At 39.9% G+C, this 22,776-nt stretch overlaps 1 protein-coding gene across 1 annotated transcript in view; it reads left to right on the top strand.

The window, feature by feature from the left end:
- The window catches only part of cfap58 (cilia and flagella associated protein 58), a 269,774-nt gene that overhangs the window by 144,748 nt on the left and 102,250 nt on the right, over nucleotides 1-22,776 (top strand). Inside the window, exon 17 of the mRNA XM_059947010.1 lies at nucleotides 7,146-7,279. Coding sequence (XP_059802993.1) covers nucleotides 7,146-7,279 — 134 coding nt within the window. The remainder of the gene's footprint in view (nucleotides 1-7,145; nucleotides 7,280-22,776) is intronic.

The raw sequence follows: 22,776 nt of genomic DNA, 5'->3' as shown, positions 1-22,776 counted from the left end.
TTCCTCTATCCATAAGATACCTATCTAGCTCCTTCTTGAAAGCATCCAGAGAATTGGCCTCCACTGCCTTCTGAGGCAGTGCATTCCAGACCCCCACAACTCACTGGGAGAAGAAGTTTTTCCTTAACTCTGTCCTAAATGACCTACCCCTTATTCTCAAACCATGCCCTCTGGTACTGGACTCTCCCAGCATCTGGAACATATTTCCTGCCTCTATCTTGTCCAATCCCTTAATAATATTACATGTTTCAATCAGATCCTCTCTCAATCTCCTTAATTCCAGCGTGTACAAGCCCAGTCTCTCTAACCTCTCTGCGTAAGACAGTCCGGACATCCCAGGAATTAACCTCGTGAATCTACGCTGCACTTCCTCTACAGCCAGGATGTCCTTCCTTAACCCTGGAGACCAAAACTGTACACAATACTCCAGGTATGGTCTCACCAGGGCCCTGTACAAATGCAAGAGGATTTCCTTGCTCTTGTACTCAATTCCCTTTGTAATAAAGGCCAACATTCCATTAGCCTTCTTCACTGCCTGCTGCACTTGCTCATTCACCTTCAGTGACTGATGAACAAGGACTCCTAAATCTCTTTGTATTTCTCCCTTAACTAACTTTACACCGTTCAGATAATAATCTGCCTTCCTGTTCTTACTCCCAAAGTGGATAACCTCACACTTATTCACATTAAACGTCATCTGCCAAGTATCTGCCCACTCACCCAGCCTATCCAAGTCACCCTGAATTCTCCTAACATCCTCATCACATGTCACACTGCCACCCAGCTTAGTATCATCAGCAAATTTGCTGATGTTATTCTCAATGCCTTCATCTAAATTGTTGATGTAAATCGTAAACAGCTGGTATTTCCTAATACCAAATCAAGTACAGCCTCTCCTCTTGTAGGCTTATCTACATACTTTGTCAAGAAACCTTCCTGAACACACCTAACAAACTCCACCCCATTGAAACCCCTCACTCTAGGGAGATGCCAATCGCTATTTAGGAAATTAAAATCTCCCATCATGACAACTCTGTTATTATTACACTTTTCCGGGATCTGTTTCCCTATCTGCTCCTTGATATCCCTGTTACTATTGGGTGGCCTATAAAAAACACCCAGTAAAGTTATTGACCCCTTCCTGTTCCTAACCTCCACCCACAGAAACTCCATAGCCAATCCCTCCATGGCGTCCACCTTTTCTGCAGCCGTGCCACACCCGCACATCTTTTGCCTCCCTCCCTGTTCTTTCTGAAACATCTAAAACCCAGCACTTAAAGTAACCAATTCTGTCCCTGAGCCATCCAAGTCTCTGTAATGGCCACCACATCATATCTTCAAGTACTGATCCATGCTCTAAGCTCATCTGCTTTGTTCACAACACTCCTTGCATTAAAATAGACACATCTCAAGCCTTTGGTCTAAGCATGTCCATTCTCTATCACCTGCCTATCCTCCCTGTCACACTGCCTCCAAGCTTTCTCTATTTGTGAGCTAGCCTCCTCTTCCCCAGTCTCTTCAGTTCAGTTCCCACCCCCAACAATTCTAGTTTAAACTCTCCCCAGTAGCCATAGCAAACCTCCCTGCCAGGATATTGGTCCCACTGGGATTCAAGTGCAACCAGTCCTTTTTGTACAGGTCACACCTGCCCCAGAAGAGGTCCCAATGATCCAGAAATCCGAATCCCTGCCCCTTGCTCCAATCCCTTAGCCACACATTTATCCTCCATTGTCACTGTTGCATGGCACTAGCAGTAATCATGAAAATTCTTTGCGGTCCTGTTTCTCAACTTCCTTCCTAACTCCCTGTAGTCTTTTTTCAGGACCTCTTCCCTTTTCCTATCTATGTCATTTGTACCAATATGTACCACGACCTCTGGCTGTTCTCCCTCCCACCGCAGGATATCTTGGACACAATCCGAAACATCCCGGACTCTGGCACCTGGGAGGTAAACTACCATCCGAGTTTCTTTCCTGCGTCCACAGAATTGCCTGTCTGACCCCCTAACTATAGAGTCCCCTATCACTACAGCCTTCCTCTTCCTTTCCCTACCCTTCTGAGCCACAGGGCCAGACTCTGTGCCAGAGGCAAGGCCACTGCTGCTTCCCCCAGGTAGGCCGTCCCCCCAACAGTACTCAAACAGGAGTACTTATTGTCAAGGGGTACAGCCACAGGGGTACTCTCTAGTACCTGACTCTTTCCCTTCCCCCCTTGACTGTGACCAACTTGTCTGTCTCCCGTGGCCCCAGTGTGACCACCTGCATGTAACTCCTCTCTATCACCTCCTCGCTCTCCCTCACTAGGCGAAGATCATTGAGCTGCCTCTCCAGTTCCCTAACTTGGTCCCTCAGGGGCTGCAGCTCGACACACCTGGTGCAGATATGGACTGGGAGACTCCAGGACCCCACCCCCCCACATCTGGCACTGAGCACAGAAAACTGGCCTCAGACACATACTTCCTACCTCACCTCATCCCGTTACCGCCTAAGCCCATTGAGCCAAAGCCCTGTCACTCTGCTGCCTCTCACTCCGCTGCCCCCTCTAATGCTGCCCGCTGGATATGGCTGCCTTCTTTTAAACCTTTTGCGCTCAACTGGCTGACATCACACGTCTGCGCAGTCTCACCTCTCTTTAACCAGAGTAGTAAAAAAAAACTCCCTTCATTCCGAAAAATCAGCAGTTCACTCGCAGCCTTCCTGCTCCGAATAAGTTAATGTCGACCAAAACACCATGATTAAAGCTATCCAAATTATATATTATTTTCTTGTAGGCACCACAGCACTAGTAGGAAACATGGGTAATGACTACCATAAAATTCTATAAGGATTTTACTTGAGGCATTTTGGTGAGACAGATAAACTCCCATTTTCTACTTCTGATCTAAAATGAATGCACTGTTTTCCATTTAATCAGCGGTGAAACAAACCTTTAGAAGATACCAGTGAGCTCATCTTGTTAAGTTTCAGCATTCTTCTTTAATACAATAAGGACATGTATTTTTTCCTGTGTATTTTGAGTCTTTGGGTAATAAAATTCATGGAAGAGAGATTCTCAGGCATTATATAAAACATAGAACAATACCGCCCAGGAACAGGTCCTTTGGCCCACAATGTTGTGCCAAACCAAATTAATTAGTAATCACTTATACCTACACAATATCAATGTCCTTCCATTTTCCACATATTTAAGTTCCTATCTAAACATCTCTTGAAAATAATGTATTTGCCTGTACCACCACCCTGGCAGCACATTTCAGATATCCACCACTCTGTGGTTTTTTAACAAAATTAAAAATTGCACTCGCAACTGCTTTTGAGTTATCCATCTTACCTTAAATGCATGCCCTCTGGTATTTCAATATACTGTCTGTCCACTCTTTCTATGGCTCTCATAATCTTATAAGAAATAGGAGCAGGAGAAGGCCATCTGGCCCATTGAACCTGCTCTGCCATTAAATAAGATCATGGCTGATCTGGCCATGGACTCATCTCCACCTATCTGCCTTTTCCTATAACCCTTAATTCCCGTACAATACAAAAATCTATCCAACCTTGTCTTAAATATATCTACAGAGGTAACCTCCACTGCTTCATTGGGCAGAGAATTCCACAGATTCACTGGCTTTTGGGAAAAGCAGTTTCTCTTCATCTCCATCCTAAATCTACTCCCTTGAATCTTGAGGCTAAGTCCCCTTGTTCTAGTCTCACCTATCAGTGGAAACAACTTTTCTGCCTCTAACATCTATCCCTTTCATAATTTTATATGTTTCTATAGGATCTCCTCTCATTCTTCTGAATTCCACTGATTACAGTCCCAGGCGATTCAATCTCTTCTCATAGTTGAATCCCTTCATTTCTGGAATCAACTTGGTGAACCTCCTCTGCACTGACTCCAAAGCCAGTATATCCTTTCTCAAGTAAGGAGACCAGAACTGCACACAGTACTCCAGGTGTGGCCTCAATAGTACTCTGTACAGTTGCAGCATAACCTCCCTTCTCTTGAATTCAGTCCCTCTAGCAATGAAGGCCAACATCAATTTGCCTTCTTGATAGCCTGCTGCACCTGCAAACCAACCTTTTGTGATTCATGAACAAGCACTCCCAAGTCCCTCTGCACAGCAGCATGCTGCAAATTTTTTTTACCATTTAAATAATAATCTGCTCTTTCATTTTTCTTTCCAAAGTGGATGACCTCATATTTACCAAAATTGTATTCCAGCTGCCAGACCCTTGCCCGCTCACTTAACCTATCTTTCTCTATCTGCAGACTCTCCATATCTTCTGCACAATTTGCTTTTCCACTCAATTTAGTGTAATCAGCAAGCTTAGATACACTACACTCAGTCCCATCTTCCAGATTGTTAATGTATATCAAGAACAGTTGTGGGCCCAAAACCTCTACTATAACTTCTGCCATTTCTTTCAGTACCCTGGGGCACATACCATCAGGACCAGGGGACTTGTCTATCTTCAGGCCACAGGTTTGCTCAGCACTACCTCTGTAGTGATAGCTATTGTATTGAGGTCCTCACCTCCCATCACATCTGTAACATCTCTCTTTGGCATGTTAGACATATCTTCCTCCATGAAGACCAACACAAAATAGTCATTCAAAGCCTCTGGCATTACCTCATTACTTAATATGAAATCCCTCTTCTCTTCCTCCAAGGGACCTACGTTCACTTTCACCAGCCCTTTCTGCTTTATATAATTATGAAAACTTTTACTATCCATTTTTATATCTTGTGCTAGTTTTTTTTTCATAATTTATCTTCCCTTTCTTTATTGCTCTATCACGTCTCCCCTCAGCCCTCCTTTGCACCAGAGAAAACAAACCAAGTTTGTCCAACTTCTTGTTGTAGCACATGCTCTCTCATCCAGGCAGCATTTTGGTAAACCTCTTCTGCACCCTCTCCAAAGCATCCTTTCAGGGGCAATGTACTTGGACTCCAAGATCCCTCTGCTCATCAACACTGTTAAGGATCTCGCCATAGCATTTACATTTGATCTACCAAGGTGCAACAATTCATATTTGGCCAGATTGAACTCTATCTGCCATTTCTCCACCTTTATCTGTAACTGATCTATATTGCCATTCTTCTGCGCTATCCACAACACCACCGATCTTCATGTCATTTGCATTCTTACTAACCCTCACATCTACTACATTTTCATCCAGGTCGTTTATGTACATCACTAACAGTTGAGGTCCCAGCACAGATCCCTGCAGAACAACACTAATTACAGACCTCCAGCTCAAATAAGACCCTTCAACCACCACCCTCTGTTTGCTATGGGCATGCCAGTTCTGAATCCAAATAGCCAATTCACCATGGATCCATTGCGTCATAAGCTTCTGGATGAGCCTCCCATGATGGACCTTGTCAATGCTTTATGTTTGTTATGTGGACAATATCCACAGCTCTACCTTCATTAATCATCCTTGCCTTATACATCATTGTCAAAAAAAAGCTCAATTAAGTTAGGAAACACTCAATAAAAACATGCCCTTATATTAATACGGTAATAAATGATATGCAGTGTTTGTTTTTGATCAGCAGTTCTCATCAGAAGAGAGATGTTTGCTTTGTTTTCTGAAACATTGTACTGTATGGTGAAATCAGTTATAGAAGGAGGTGCAGATTGTTTAATTGGTCACTGGGATTTAATTCACCTAAACATTTCATATTAATCTTATAAGGTATTTAATATGTGGGTTTGAAATGATATAATAATCAATTGTTGCCTGTTTTTCTATAAATGCTTAACAATTTATGTTCATTAACCTCCCCAACCCTGAAACATCTGTATCTCATTTGGGTAAAAAGTACATTTTCATCAAGTTTTAAGAGACATTTTTCCTTTCTGAAGCACAGGATAATGTTTTGTTCTGCCTGTGGCTTAGGCTTTGTCAATTTATATCTCCTCATGTAATTTATTAGCTAAAAATGAATGCTCTTTCACTATGAAGAAACTAAAAAACAGCCTCCTCTCTTTTACACTGCCTCAAGTAGGCAGCAATTATCGACAAATTTCACCATGCGGGTCATGCCATTGTTTTGCAGCGAAGATCAGGAAGTCCAGGCCTATCAGGTTCAAAAACGTTTAATTACTTACAAACATTTGGTTCTTGAACCAGCAGGCATAATCCTAATCACTGCAGTTCAGCAGCACTATAACCATTTTGAATGCTTTGCACTAGAATGGGCATTGTTTTCTTTTGTACGATTTCTGCCTACTTGTAAATAAAATTGTGTATAATCTTTGCTTAATTTATGTTTTTCTTGTAAATGCTGCTATGTTCTTATGATGCTGCTGCGAGTAAGCTTTCCAATGCACCTGTGTTTCCATGCAGTTGAGCACTTGACAATAAACTGGACTTTAGTTTTGACTTTGAATGCTCAGAATCTGAAAACTTGTATTTGAGATCCTCGATCCCACAAGTAATTCTCTGCAGAGCTGAGGAAATGCTGCTGAGAAGGCATCTTTTGCTATTATGCCATAAAAAACTGTCACATTGATAGATTTATATGAGATCACTGGTTCATGAAGACACAAGCAATATCAGGAAAAATTAAAAAATCTTTATACACAATTTTCAAAAATATACCAACTTTAAGTTTGGGGGTGGGGCATACACCAGAATCTTCTGAGCATTGTAATTAGTGGTAGAGCCTCACAGAACAAAACTGTGGTTATCTTCTTACGCTGTTGCTTTACTTATTTTTGAAGATTGATCTGTCAATATCGAACCATTCTGCAGATAGACAGTTACTGAATTACAGAAGTATTTTAAATAGAAAGTAAACTGTCTAGTTTTAGTGATAGAAAAATACTAGCCTTCACCTGTAAAATGAGGTTTTATAGTCCACTTCAAAAACTGTCAATTCAAAGTGATATTGAAAGTGAACCTACACCTTTGCAATTTACAGATTTTGTTCACTTCCAGTTTTGAAGTACATTCCTTCAGGTTTTAGGTGTTGTAAGTAATTCATAATGCTATAGGCTGTTTGGTAAATAACATTGTTTAGCCAATTGCAAATATGTTACAATTGCTTATTAACAAGAGATAACTGTTTGGAAGAAGGAACCAGAAGTTTGCTAACATCATGATCTTTAATCTGTTTTTTTAATTCATTTTGAAAGGCTTTGACTTCAGAGCTGAACATGTTTGAATCACAAAGTCAGGAGTATAAGCACGAGATTGATCGTTTAGCCCAGGAACTGCAGAATGTGAAAAAGAAGTACCACAATCAGAAACGCAAGGAGCAGCTGGCTAGGTACGAAATATTAATCAATGCACTTATGAGCCTGTTGCAGTTTTTAAAAATACAAATGACTATGACACTACTTTTATCCTTTCCGCCAAGGTTGTTTTTTTCCAAGTTATTTGAATATAAAATAGATTTTTTTATTCTTCACCCATCTATCATAATCTGTCATATATACATACTGCTGAGCAACAATCTCGTTTGTTGCCATCTAGTGTATGACTATATTTGTATCAACCCACATCTCATTATTTCTGATGCTTTGCCTTTGGTGAGTGACAAGAGATAACAAAATTTGTCTAATCTCATTTATTTCCTCCTTCCGTAGGTGGAGAAGAGAGCATATTTGGTTAGTCAACTATGATATGAACAGTGACAAAGGCTGTTAGTGTTAATTATACCAGCAAAAGAGTAATTATCTCTCTTAGTTTTAAGGTCGAGGCCAATGTATTTGAATTCTCCTACACAGTCTCCTTGGAGGTACTGGTTTCAACATCTTCAGCTACTATGCATTGTGTTTTTATCCCGCATATAAGAGTTTCCCCTCAAAAAATCATATTCTCTTCTTAACTAGCTAATTGGTATTATTTCTCATTGGAAATCCATTGGTCTGTGCCCAGGAATTACTCAGGTTTTTCACTGAATTTAATTTCTTTGGTGAGTGTGAGTTTGATAAAATACTGGTCTAGTAATCTAGATTTAGACTGAGAATCTGCTTAAGTACAGTGCGTTCAAGTCCAAATGGAAGCTGCCATTACCATGAAGATTTCCGAATGGGTCTGGAAAATAGAACAGCCCAGGAATAGGCTCTTTGATCCATGATGTCGTGCCAAGCTGGAGGAACTCAGCAGGTTGGGCAGCATCTAGGAAAAGAGTACTGTCAATGTTTTAGGCCGAAGCCCTTTGGCAGGACTGAAGGAAAAGAAAGCTGAGGAGTAGATTTAAAAGGTGGGGGAGGGGAGAGAGAAACACAAGGTGATAGGTGAAACCTGAAGGGGGAAGGATGAAGTAAAGAGCTGGGAATTAAATTAGTGAAAGAGACAAATTGTTGCTTTTCACAGGGATCGCTCCCTATGCGACTCTCTTGTCCATTCGTCCCTCCCCAGGAGGGATCTCCCTTCTGGCACTTCTGGAACAAGTACTACACCTTCCCCTACACCTCCTCCCTCACCACCATTCAGGGCCCTAAGCAGTTCTTCCAGGTGAGGCGACACTTCACCAGTGAGTCTGTTGGGGTTGTATACTGTGTCTGGTGCTCCCAGTGTGGCCTCCTGTATATTGATTGGTAAGACCTGACAAGATTGGAAGACCATTTTGCCACACAGAAAAAGGCAGAAAAAGTCCACCAGAAGAAACAGGATGTCCCAGTGGCCACCCATTTTAATTCCACTTCGCATTCCCATTCAGATATGTCCATCCATGGCCTCCTCCACTGTTGTGATGAGGCCATACTTAAGTTGGAGGAACAATACCTTATATTTTGTTGGGTAGCCTCCAACCTGATGACATGAATGTCGATTTCTTGAACTTCCAGTATTGTCCCCCCCACCCTTCTCTCCTTCACCATTTCCCATCCCCTCTTCCCTCTCACCTTATCTCCTTGTCCGTCTATCATCTCTCTCTGGTGCTCCTTCCCCCCATTTCTTACTTCCATGGCCTTCTGTCTCTGTTACCAATTTATCAATTTTTTTAATCTATAATTTTACCAATTAACTTCCCAGCACTTTACTTCATCCCACCCCTTCAGGTTTCAGCTATCAACTGGTGTTTCTCTCTCCCCTCCCCCCAGCTTTTAAATCTACTCCTCAACCAGTCCTGTGGAAGGGTATTGGCCAGAAACGTTGACTGTACTCTTTTCCTAGATGCTGCCTGGCCTACTGAGTTCCTCCGGTTTTTTTGTGTGTGTTGTTCGAATTTCCAGCGTCTGCAGATTTTCTCTTGTTTGTAATCTCATCTGCCTTTACTTGATCCATGTCTCTCCATTCTCTGAATATTCATGTGGCTTTTTTAATATTACTATGCGGACCAGGTTTCTGGCAACATGAGAACAAATACCAGTATCAAAAAAGGAGGCAAGGATGTTGCAGTAATCCAACAATCTGTCTTCCAACAGAATACAACAATGGCTGAGGCATCACTGGCCGTATTGCACATTTATGATCTCGGCACCATCATTTCAGTTAGTATTATCTGCTAGCCAGATGGCTGTCACCCTTTGTAAAAATCAATCTAAAGTCAGGCTATCTTTCTTCAAGTACACTCTAGGATGTGGGTGTCACTGGCAAGACCAAAATTTATCGTCTGTCCTAGCTACCCCTGGAATGAAGAGGTTGATAGATCATTTCAGAGTGCAGATGGATCAATCATAATGTTAGGTCAGCAGATACTGGTAGTCTGAAAGCTACTGAACTTCCATTTGTAGTCTTCTTCCATGAATATAAATAATTTTCCACCAGCCATACTGTGGCCATTTATATAGCACTAGAATTATGAAGAAAGGCTAAGAGAAATGGACAACTCGGTTCTGCATAAAAGGTTACCAAATGGTGTCAGTGTGCAGGTAATGTGCATTGATTTACAGATTGGGATCGGAGTGTTCAGATGCAAAGGATTTTATTTTGTGTCCAAGTGGATGTCGGAAACAAAAGGAAGGTAAGATGTGGCACTGCCTAAGGATTGCATTTGCTGGTATTTCAGTCATATTAATTACTTGCAAGCATCTTGGCAGCAAGAGGCTGAAATAGGAACTGAAGGAAATGTTCATACAATCTGACAGCCTCTACGAAGAAACAAAGTTCATATTCTGGATGCTTTGATACTTTTCTCTTTCTCACACCTTCCTTCCTACTTTTACCTCCTGTGTTGAGTGCCTCTTTTCTTCAGCCTGCCATCCTCTTCTTCACCTTCGCCTCCTGTCTTCCAGTTGTATCTTCTTGATAAAAGCTTACTCTGCCAAGTTTTTGTGGAGTCATTGCTATACTGTTACTCTGAAATCTGAAATCCAAAGCAACCCAGGCAGCAGAATCATTAACATAAAATCTGTCTGCTCCATCATATACCACATGGCAGTATGGAATTTATTGCCTGCATGTTAGTTGCACACTGGAGTAAAAAATTGCTTAATGATGCCCCAGTCCTGTGGTTTGCTATGGTGATTTAATTGCAGACAGCACAGTACTCTGCTGCAAGACGAGAACTCCTGATTTCTGTAGAATATTGGACATTTATCCGCAGGACTGGACAGGCTTACGTGGCTTACAGTGCTGCAAACTTTCTATATTTTCCCACTTCTAATCTTTATACCAATTGTACATGTAGCAACTGTACATGAATGCAGTTCCTTTTGTGTTTGTCCTTAATCTCAGTGTTGCTATGGCATCTGTAAAGCAACATAAATCCTGGGTAGCCTGCTATCCTCACATGTCTGCATGCTAATTCTGCAAGATGAAATGAAATATCTGCAGCACTACCAAGCAGATGTCACTGACCTCCCTTATGCAATTGTTGATGCAAGCCTGTACATGGTACATGGATCTACAACTCTGGCTTGAAAATATCCTGGCCAATTACAATTCACGGCCATTGTTACCTTGGCAGTGAGTGGCCTTGTCATCTTCCCTGTACTCTGTAGTTGCACTTAGAAGTTTCTGTGAGGACATCTGTGCTTTTTGATCACATTTGTATGAATACAATTCCTCCAAAGAATCGATCTTTCTTCCGGCGGTTTCTGAGCTCTATTTATCCTTTCAATGAAATTCAGGTTTAATATTACTGACATATGTCATAAAGTTTGCTGTTTTGTGGCAATACATAAAAATGCAACAAAATACAATAAGAAGTATATAAATGTTAAATTGAATGAGTAGTGCAAAAAGAGAGCAAAATTGTGAGGTAGTGTTCATGGGCTGGTTCATTGTCTGTTCAGAAATTTGATGGCAGAAGTTAGAAACTATTCCTAAAACATGTGAGAGTCTGCCTTCAGGCTCCTGAACTTCCTCTCTAATGGGAGTATTAAGAAGAGAGCATGTCCTTGGTGATGGATGCCACATCTGTAGTATTCAGGATATCTTCATGGAGCGGTACCTCAGAAAGGCGGCATCCATCATTAAGGACCCCATCACCCAGGCCATGCCCTCTTCTCATTGTTACCAGCAGGGAGAAGGTACAGAACAGTGAAGGCACACACTCAACAATTCAGGAACAGCTTCTTCCCCTCTGCCGTCCGATTTCTGAATGGACATAGAATCCATGATCACTACCTCACTACTTTTTTATTTAAGTTTTTGTACTACTTATGTGATTTAACCATTTAATGTACTATGTGTGTATGTGTCTGTGTATGTAATTCACAGTTTTGGTTTTCTCTGTTATGTATTGTACTGCTGCCGCAAAATCAACAAATTTCACAGCATATGGCGGTGACATTAAACCTGATTCTGATACTAATTTGAGACACCACCTTTTGAAGTTGTCCTCAATGCTAAGGAGGCTAGTGCCAGGAATGGAGCTGGCTGAGCTTGCAATTCTCTGCAAACTGATCCTGTGCAGTGGTCCATACATAGCAGATGGTGATGCAACCAGTTAGAATGATCTCCTTAGAAAATTACAGTAATTAGAGTTTTTGTGATATACCATAATCCAAGGAAAATTCTATGAATGCATTTAACTTGTAGATGTCAAGACAAACTATTTAGTAGTTGCCTCATCATTCATTATGGACTTCAGTGGCTTTAAAATATTATTCAATGCATGATGTACATTGACATTGCTGGGCACATATAAACATCTATACAGAAGCTTATAATTAAGAGAACCGGGCTTGTTAATTTAAGTGGTGATCCCAAGTTCTAGATTCTCCTACAGGTGTAAACATAACACTTCTCCCTGTCAAGAACTATCAGGATCATGATTCAATCATGTTCCCTCTCACTCTGCTAAACTCCACCCTTTCCCTCAATGGCAAGCTGCCCACTTCTATTAAAGCATTAGTCGTTGTGAACTCTATAACTGGCTTCATGAAGTAATAGCTCAAAATAAAGGGAACTTGCAGGGTTGCAGCTGGTGTTAATGCTTTTTGAAGATTCTACCAGTTTTACAGGCAATCTGCCTATACTTGAAACACTCAACAGACTGAAGTGACATTTGAGGAAGGTGAGGTTCAGGGCATTTTGGGTTGACAGCACATCTTTAACTTTTTAATAAAAAGTCTAATGAGAGAGTAAACATTTCTTGAAATATTAGTAGACAGTTTTGATGTAATACTTGCTTTTTAATCACATTTTCAATGATAGTGGGAGATATTTCAACTGGATTGAAATAGAGACATTATAAGCATTACCTCACACAATTGAATGAAGAATCACAATCACAATCAAACAGGAAGAAAACTATCGACCAGGCTACATGAACATCACCTAGTTAGCAGAAGGCATGACCCTCTCTTGCTAGTGTCAGCTCATGAAGGAAAAGGACACCATTTCAAATGGACCACAGCCAGAGTCTTGACTTGAGCAAGAGCAAGAAAAGAATGAGAATTTCTCAGAGTGGTTCCCTGCAGAAGGATTTATCAACAAACACATCAACATAGATCCCCTATATGATCCCTTACAGACGTCACAATCAATGAATTGCTAGCAAACGCTTCTAACAGACCTCCCTCAAAGCTAGCCAATTAGAATCTTCAAATGCTAAACTGCTCATTGTTTTGAACCAGCCATCCAGATTACAATGTCTAATCAATATTCATTTGAACCCCGGAAGAGTATATAAGCTGGCATTCTGAGGAGACAATACTCTCAACTGCACACTGATGATGGCTTCTCCATTGGAGCCAAAACATTTGCAAGCACTTTGCCAAGCTCAGCGATCAGTTAAACTCCCAAATAGCCAACCCGAGCTACCAATGTTCCGCAATATTTCAAACAATCAAATGAGGCTAACTGGATGATGCCTGGAGTACAGTTACAGGAATGGGCAGATAACTATCCTTGATCTGTACATAGTATAAGTTAATAGGTATGCTATGGCAGAATGCATTGCCCATAGTAGGCAGTGAGTTCAGCCAATGGGTCTGATCTAAAATATTTTGACTCAATGGCAGGAGGTTTTCCAGGAATGTCATATGAGTAAATGGTTAGGCTGATTACTACTGCAATAAGGGCGATGCAGTTTTATCAATATCCAATTTAGCAATTACTATGAGGTCAGGTGAATTAACAGCAGTAATTACCTCTAATAGCTGGATCCCCCCCCCCCCCCCCCGGGCTCAAGATTAACAAAACCATGCAGTAATATGAAACAGCCAATTGTATATTGAATTAAAAAGTGTAGTCTATTATGGAAGAGCACTGTTCCATTTTTTGCTTAAGTGATGTAACAAAACTTAGGCACTTCCAGTAAAATATCTTTAAGTTATAAATTAATACAGTAGTAAATTCTAAAGGAAAGGATAAAGGCAATGCTTTTCTACCATAGCATACATTATCTTTGCACAATATCTATAGTGTGAGAAGATAGCTATTTGATGTACTTGTAGGAACAATAGTATTCAATTAGCTGAAGGCATGCTGTCCGTACTTCAACAATTCATGGGCATGGACACGGCAATGGATTCGCATGAGGGGCAACAATTCAAAATAGTGATTAGTGAGTACAGGTGAATGACAGACCTGTCAGGACTTAGTGATGAGTATACTCTGAACATGTTTAAGTTACAGTAACCATGAACTTCAGAATTCTACACAGCATATCACTGTAACAAGTGATACACAGTAATCAGGCTGAGCTTCATTCAAATTGAAAGATGCCTTTCTTGTGCCATATTTGAGAAAAGCTAACCTAGGTCTAAAATAAGTACCTTGTTCATCTTAAATCGCTTGCTACAGAGGATCTATAATAACAATAAAAATGATAAATGGTGGAATAATTTGGCAGGTTAGGCAGCATCTGTGAAAAGGGAAACAAAGTTAATGTAAGGATGAAGCCCCACTGTCAGAACTGGGAAAGAAAGGACAAGTTAATTTCAAGAGGCAGTGAGAGAGTAGGAAGAATGGATTGAATAAAGACAACAGGGTGAGGCCAAGGATTCCATAACAATAAGCTTCTGATAAACCTACATAGTTATCGATGAAAGGGGGCTATTGAAAAGAAAGAAACAAACAACTAGGCATGTGAAAATGTGAAGCAGGTCGGGCAGGCTCAATAGAGGGAGAAAAACAAATCTGAGGTACTCTTACAGATGGACAACCCACAGCATAATTGGCCAATTCTGATACAAACAGAACAAAACAAGTTGCATGAAATTATTAAATTCAACATAGAGTCAAGGAAGCTATGATGGAAGATGAGGTGCTGTTCCACTGGGCCTTGTTAGAACAGTGCAGGAGGTCACTGACAGATAGGTCAGAGTGGGATTCACCTGGAGAATTGAAATGAGAAGGCATTTAGGAGGCTCAGTTTTACCACAGTGGGCTGAGCACGGGTGCTGTACAAAGCAGTCATTGATTTGTGTTTGGCTTCTCCACTCTGACGGAAAACAGATTATGAGCACTGAATGCAGTAGGCTAGAATGGAAAGAGTGCAAATAAGTTGCTGCTTTAACTGAAAGGGCTTTTTTTTTGGATCCTTGGATGTGAGAGCAGACAAGTATAAAGCTAGGATTCTTGCGGTCATGAGAAGTGGAATGTTGGGTGGAAATGGACGATCATGACCAGGAGGTCATGAAAGGAAGAATATCTATCAAATGCCAACTTAAATAGTCAAGGTGATGTATCTAAATGCACATAGTATAAGAAATAAGGTGGATGATTTTGTTGCAATATAACAGTTTGCCAGGTATGATGTGGCCATCACTGAATCGTGGCTGAAGGATGGTTGTAGTTGGGAGCTGAATGTCCAAGGTTACACATTATATCAGAGGGATATGAAGGTAGGCAGAGGGGATGATGTGGCTCTGCTGGTAAAGAATAGCATCAAATCAGTAGGAAGATATGATATAGGATCAGAAGATGTAGCTTCCTTCTGGGTTGAGTTAAAAAACTGCAAGGGTAAAAGGACCTTGATGGCGGTTATATACGGGTCTCCCAGCAGTAGCTGGACTGTGGACGATAAATTACAATGGGAAATAAAAAAAGGTGTGTCAGAAGGGCAAGTCATGGGGGATTTCAACCTGAATAGGAAAATCAGGGTGGTAATAGATCTCAAGAGAGTGAGTTTGTTGAAGGCCTATGAGATGGCTTTTTAGAGCAGTTTGTTGTTGAGCCTACTAGGGGATCAGCTATACTGGATTGGGTGTTATGTAATAAGGTAAAACCCCTTAGGAGACAGTGTTCACAATATGATTGAGTTCAGTTTGAAATTTGATAGGGAGAAAGTGAAGTCTGACATAGCAGTAGTTCAGTGGAATAAAGGAAATTACAGTGGTATGAGTTGGCCAAAATAAATTGGAAGGAGCTACTGGCAGGAATGACACCAGAGCAGCAATGACATGAGCTTCTGGAAAAAAATGAGGAAGGTGTAGGATAAGTGTATTCCAGAAACAAATAAATACTTAAATGGCAAAATAGTACAGCAGCTGACGAGGGAAGTCAAAGCTAATGTAAAAACAAAAGAATGGCATACAGCAAAGCAAAAATTAGTCAGAAGGCAGAGGATTGTGAAGCTTTTGAGCACCAACAGAGAGCAACTAGAAGAATCATTAGGAGAGAAAAAATTAAATATGAAAGCAAGCTAGCAAACAATATCAAAGTGGATAGTATAAGCTTTTTTTAAGTATGTAAAAAAATAAGCAAAATGAGAATAAATATAGCACTGCTAGAAAATGAGGCCAGAGACATAATAATGGGGACAAGGGGACAAGGAGACAGCGGATGAACTAAATGAGTATTTAGCATCAGTCTTCACTGTGGAAGACAATAGCATTGTGCCAGATTTTGATAGGTGTGAGAGAAGAGAAGTGAGTGCAGTTACTATTACAAGGAAGAAGGCGCTCAAAATGCTGAAAGAGCTGAGAGTACGTAAGTTACTCAGACAAGATGAACTGCATCCTAGGATTCTGAAAGAGATAGTGATAGAAATTGTGGAGGCATTCATAGCTTTCAAAAATTATTGGATTCTGGCATGGTGCCAGAGTACTGGAAAATTGCTAATGTCACTACTGTCTTTAAGGAAGGAGGAAGGCAGCAGAAAGGAAATTATAGACCATTTAGCCTGACCTCAGTGGTTAGGAAGATGTTGGAATTGATTGCTAAGGATGAAGTTATGGAGGGCTTGGTGACACAGGACAAGATAGGACAAAGTCAGCATGGTTTCTTTCAGGGAAAATCCTGCCTGACGAACCTGTTGAAATTCTTTGAGGAGATTACAAGTAGGATAGATAAAGGGGATGTTTCGTATTTGGAATTTCAGAAGTCCTTTGACAAGGTGCCACACATGAGGCTGCTTACCAAGTTAGGAGCCTGTGGTATTACAGGAAAGTTACTGGCATGATTAGACCATTGGCAAGTGGGAATAAAAGGATCCTTTTCTGGTTGGCCACCAGTGACCTGTGGTGTTCTGCAGGGGTTGGTGTTGGGACAGTTTCTTTTTATGATCTATATCAATGATTTAGATGATGGAGTAGATGGCTTTGTTACCAAGTTTGTAGATGATACAAAGATTGGTGGAGGGGAAGGTAGTGTTGAGGAAACAGGAAGGCTGCAGAAGGACTTAGATTAGAAAAATGGGCAAAAAAATGGCAAACAAAATGCAATGTTGGAAAATGCATGGTCATGCACTTTTGTAGAAGAAATAACTGTGCAGACTATTTTCTAAACAAGGAGAAACTCCAAAAATCTGAGATGCAAGGGGACTTGCAGAACACTGTAACACTGTAAAGATTAACTTGCAGGTAGAGTCAGTGGTGAGGTAGACAAAATACAATGTTAGCATTCATTTCAAGAGGTCTAGTATACAAGAGCAGGGATGTGATGCTGAGGCTTTGTAAGGCACTGGTGAAGCCTCACCTTGAGTATTGTGAGCAGTTTTGGGTTCCTCATCTGAGAAAAGATGTACTGGCGTTGAAAAGGGTTCAGAGGAGGTTCCCGAGGATGATTCCAGAAATGAAAAAGTTATCAATTGAGGAACATTTGATAGTTTTGGGTCTGTACTCGCTGGAATTTAGAAAGATAAGGGGGATCTCATTGAAACCTTTTGAATGTTGAAAGGCCTAGACAGAGTAGATGTGGAAAGGATGTTTCACCTGTTAGGGGAGCCTAGGACAATAGGACACAGCCTCAGGATAGAGGGGTGTCCATTTAAAACAGATGTGGAGAAATCTCTTTAGTCAGAGGGTGGGGAATTTGTGGAATTTGTTACCACAGGCAACTGTGGAGGCCAGGTCATTGGGTGTATTTAAGGCAGAGCATGATAGGTTTTTGACTGGGTACGACATCTAAGGCTATGGGGAGAAGTCCGGGGAGTGGGGCTGAGGAGGGGAAAAATGGATCAACTATGATTGAATTGCCTAATTTTGCTCCTGTATCTTATGGTATTACAGCCAAGCTTTTGTGATTTGAAGGCACTGATGCCACAAATACATTTAGTATTAGGTACTGCTCTGGCTTTACTTATAAATAAAATAGTGAATAGAAGGAAGCAAACAGGCCAAAAATAACAAAAATATATCCTAAATGAGAGAATTAGAATTAGTGTACAATGAGCCAAATTAGTATTTATATAAAACATACAGCAGAACATCACAGCATAGTACAGGCCCTTTGACTAATGACATTGATGTTGACCTTTTAACATACCCTAAGATCAATCTAACTACTCCCTCCCACATAGTCCTCCATTTTTCTGACATTAACTTGCCTCTCTAAGAGTCTTTTAAATGTATCTGTTTTATCACCATTTCTAGTGCGGGCAGTTCCCGGGTTACGAATGTCTGACTTACGGACAACTCGTACTTACGAATGAACTGCCATAAAGCCTATTACGTTAAAAATATGAGTTAAGTACAATGGTTCGTAATAATGAACACACGCACTACTTTGTGACCCTCATGAAAACATTGCGTGGCTTCAGCAGTTCGTCGACTCGAGGAAGGAGAACGCTGTCCGCCATTTTAAGTCAGATCACTTTGCCGCTAATTCTGTGTTGAGTGTGTAACTTTGTATTTGGCTTTTTCTCGTATTTACCCTTGTAACCGTGCCTCCAAAGCATAAATCTGATGCAAGTGCTGGTGATCCATCAAAGAAAAAGAAAACAATCACAATTGAAAATAAAGTGGAAATAAAGCAATCGAAAAGAGGTGAAATGCCATCGGTCATTGGAATAGCATTAGGCTGCAGTCGGTCAACGATCAGAACATTATTAAAGGATAAAGCGATGACAGCATTTGAGGAAGAAGACTGGGACCTAAAAACTCCAGAACAGAAAAAGTTTTTGACGAAAGAGTTAGCTAAGGCCTTTCATCTCATTGAAGCAGGGATGGCAAAGTTAGAGAAGCAAGATACTAATACAGAGAGGTTCACCAAAGTTTACTGTACAGTTACCGAGGGCTTCAGCTGCTACAAGGCCATTTATGATGAGAAAAAGAAAAGCTCTGCATAGAAAGGTGAAATATATACTCTATACTAAGACAAACATTTGACTAACTGATGCTAAATAAGAACAGTATGTACCTGTTCCGACTTACCTACAAATTCGACAAATTAGGAACAGATCTCGTTCTTAACCCAGGGACTGCCTGTAGTGCGTTCCACATACCCATCATTATCAGTGGAGGATAAAAACTTGTCTCTTACATCCCCCCCTATATTTTTCCCCAATCACTTCAAATTTTTCCCCTCACATTAGACATTTTTGCCCTGGGAAGTCTCTGGCTGTGTACTTGATCTGTGCCTCATAGCATCTTTTACCTCATCATCTCTATCAAGTCACTTCTCAACTTCCTTCACTCGAGAGAAAAGCTCTGGCTCGCTCAACCTTTCCTTAAGACAAACTCTCTAATCCTAGCAGCATCCTGGTAAGTCTTCTCTGCACTCTCTCTAAAACTTCCACATCCTTCTTATAATGAGACGACCAGAACTGAACACATAATATTTCAAGTGTGGTCTAGTTAGGGTTTTATACAGCTGCAACATTGCCCCACAACTCAAGTACTAAATCCCACTACTAATGAAGACCATTGAACCATTTGTCTTCTTAACCACCCTATCAACCTGTGTAGCAACTTAGACAGTTTTAACAAATGTTGATCCAAGAAGCCTATGTTCCTCCATATTGCTAATAAATAGTGACCTTTTTTAAAACTGTATGTTGATACAGCAAAGTTTATTTGAAAGCAGCCCTTAAATCATCTCTTTACTTGGCTCCACAGTACAGGATTCTGTCTTGATGTTTACCTTTTTGAAAATGTCACATGCAGATCTATGAACCTCAGTCATTGGGAAGCCTCATGTATGAACGTCAGAACCATAGTTGTGTTGTCCAACTTCAAGAATTTACTTCAAGGATTCTTTTTGGAATATAGTAAATAATAGACCATATGCCATAGGTACAGGAGCAAAATTAGGCCACTTAGCCCATCAAGTCTGCTCCACCATTCCACTATGGCTGACTAATTATCAACCCAATTCTCCTGGCTTATTCCCAAAACTTTTGCACCATTACAAATCAAAAACTTGTCAACCTCTACTTTTTTTTTGTAATTTATTTTTTTATTGAAGTTCATCATCAAACAAACATTTCCATAAGATGTATTTCAGATATTGTATATATATATACTATATAGTCATATAGGCCACAAGTCTCCACATAATATTTATCTGAGGTACACACTTATAGAAAGGAGAGGAAAGGAAGAACAAGCAAAAGGAGAAAGCTATGTACAAGTAGGGAGTGATTTTTTTTTACAACATATTCATTGATTTGTGAGAATAAAATCAGGCCTATGAGGTGTTACGCAGTTAAACCTTTTTTCCCAGTGTGAATCAAATTGTTCCAACTTATGATTAACAGATGCTGTTATCGTCTCCATTTTGTAAATGTCCATTGTAATTTCCATCAATGCACTTAAGGCTGAGCTCTCCTGTGATAATCATTTCCTAATAAGTCTTTTTACCAGCCACCAGCAGTATATTTATTAAATATGTATCTCTTTTCAACCATTCTTGAGGTATATACCCAAAATATATGCTCTTACTTTCTAAGGGTATTTCACATTTAAAGATGTCTTATAGGGCATTGTGTATCCCCCTCCAATAGCCTTTGATAACGGGGCATTCCCAGAAAATATGATAATGGTTTGCATTTTGATTTCCACAATTTCTCCAGCAAACAGGGAGGTTACTATCATAATGGGATTTCTGAGAGGGTGTAATAAAATATCCTATCAAGTTTTTCCATCCAAACTCCCTCCATTTCTGTGAGCTGGTACACTTCCACTGATATCTCCATATTATTGTCCATTCTTCCTCAGATATAAGTATCCCTCCTCCTTTCTCCCATTTTGTTTTAATGTATGAAGTCAAATGTGTTTTAAGATTTGACAAACCCTTATACATACTTGAAATGATTCTACTACCATTATCTGAATTACATGCTTTCCTAAATAGCTCTACCAAACATGTTCTTGCCTTGGTTACATTTTTAACCATCCTAATAACATATTGTCGCATCTGTAAATACTGATAAAAATCTTGTTTTTCTAATAAGTGTTCCTCTTTAAGCATTTCAAAACTGAACAGTGTCCCTTCTTTCATTATATTGCAAAGAAGTGTTATTCCTTTAGCTGTCCAGTCCTTAAATCTAGCATCCAGTTTATTCGGCGTAAAATCCGAGTCATATCCGAGTCATTTAAGAGTTGCAATATCTCCCTATAATAAGTTCTTTTATAATAGTTTTTCATATTTTGAGTCCATTTCATCCATGGGTTATCAATAGTAGTTATGTACCTTTGTAGGTTATTATCAGCCAAAATTGCTTGTATGGGGATGGGAAGTACCCGCTCCTCAATGTTTTTCCATTGAGTGTCATATGATGGGTTGCACCAACATATCACAGCTCTCAACTGTGCTGCAAAATAATAATCTGTAAGAGAAGGTTGGCCCCATCCTCCCTTTTCCTTGCATAATTGTATAGTTTTGAGACGAACTCTAGGCCTTTTACCTTGCCAAATATATCTTGATAACATCTTGTTCCATTCATTGAATTGATTTTGATTAATCTCTATTGGTAGGGTTTGAAAGAGATATAATAGTCTGGGCAGTATGTTCATTTTAATAGATTCAATCCTTGAACTGAAACTAAAAAAAGGAATTAAGTTCCATCTTGTTATATCTTCCTTAATTTTTTTATATATAGGCTGATAATTGCATTCTGATAATTTTGCCAAATCTTTTGACATAATGATGCCCAAATATTTGAAAGTCTCTGTTTGCCATGCCCAGGGATATCTACTATCAATTTCTCTTGGTGGGCTACAGTTTTATGAAAGTAATTGGGTTTTATCTATGTTGATTTTGTTTCCTGATAATTGACCATATTGTTCAAAGGATTGTGTGAATTTAGGTAAAGAGTATTTTGGTTGTCATCGATAGATCAAAATGTCATCCGTGTAACAAGCCAATTTATGCTCTGTCCCTTTAATAGTAACTCCCTTGATATCTTCACTTTGTCTGATGTATTGAGCTAATGGTTCCAGATATAATTCAAAAGTAGCGGTGACCATGCACAGCCCTGTCTCGTGCCCCTTTCTAGGGTAAGACTATTTGATAAATATCCATTGATTTTAATCTTAGTAGTATGATTGTCATATAGTGCCTGTATAGTTTTAATAATTGTGTCATGGAAACCAAATCTATGTAAAACTCTGTAAAGAAAATTACAATTAACTGAATCAAATGCTTCTTCAGCGTCCACGCTTATCACTATTGCTGCGATTTAATTTTTTTGTATATGATCCGTAATGTGAAGTGTCCTTCGTATATTGTCTTGTGTTTGGCATTGTTGTATAAAACCTGTCTGATCATTATGTATCAGTACGGGTAGAAACTCCTCTAATCGTTTGGCCACGATGGAGGTAAATAATCTATAGTCTACATTAGGAACAGATATTTGTCTAAATGACCCACATTCCATTTTATCCTTGCCTTCTTTCGGTATAGCTGAGATTATCGCTTCCTTCCAACTGGGTGGCATTTGTGCCTTTTTTAGAGCCCAGTTCAGTGTGGGGAGTAAAACAGGAATTAACTCATTTTTAAATTCTTTATACCACTCTGCCATATACCTATCTGATCTTGGTGACTTGCTTAATTTAAGCCTACGAATTGCAGCTTTTAGTTCAACTTCAGTTATGTCAGCAGTCATCGTTCTATTTTGTTCTTCGCTTAAAGTGGGCACTCTAGAGAATTCAGGAAGGTGTCAATTTGGGATATGCTTCCCCCTGGAACTTTGGCGTATAGAGTTTTGTAAAACTTCAAAAGCTTCTTGAATTTCACTTAGCTTATTTTTTCATCATTTTT

Source organism: Hypanus sabinus, chromosome 22 (assembly GCF_030144855.1).
Source record: "Hypanus sabinus isolate sHypSab1 chromosome 22, sHypSab1.hap1, whole genome shotgun sequence".
In the NCBI taxonomy this organism is placed as follows: Eukaryota; Metazoa; Chordata; class Chondrichthyes; order Myliobatiformes; family Dasyatidae; genus Hypanus; species Hypanus sabinus.
The sequence above is the reverse complement of the archived record's forward strand: the minus strand, read 5'-3'. Positions and strand labels throughout refer to the sequence as shown.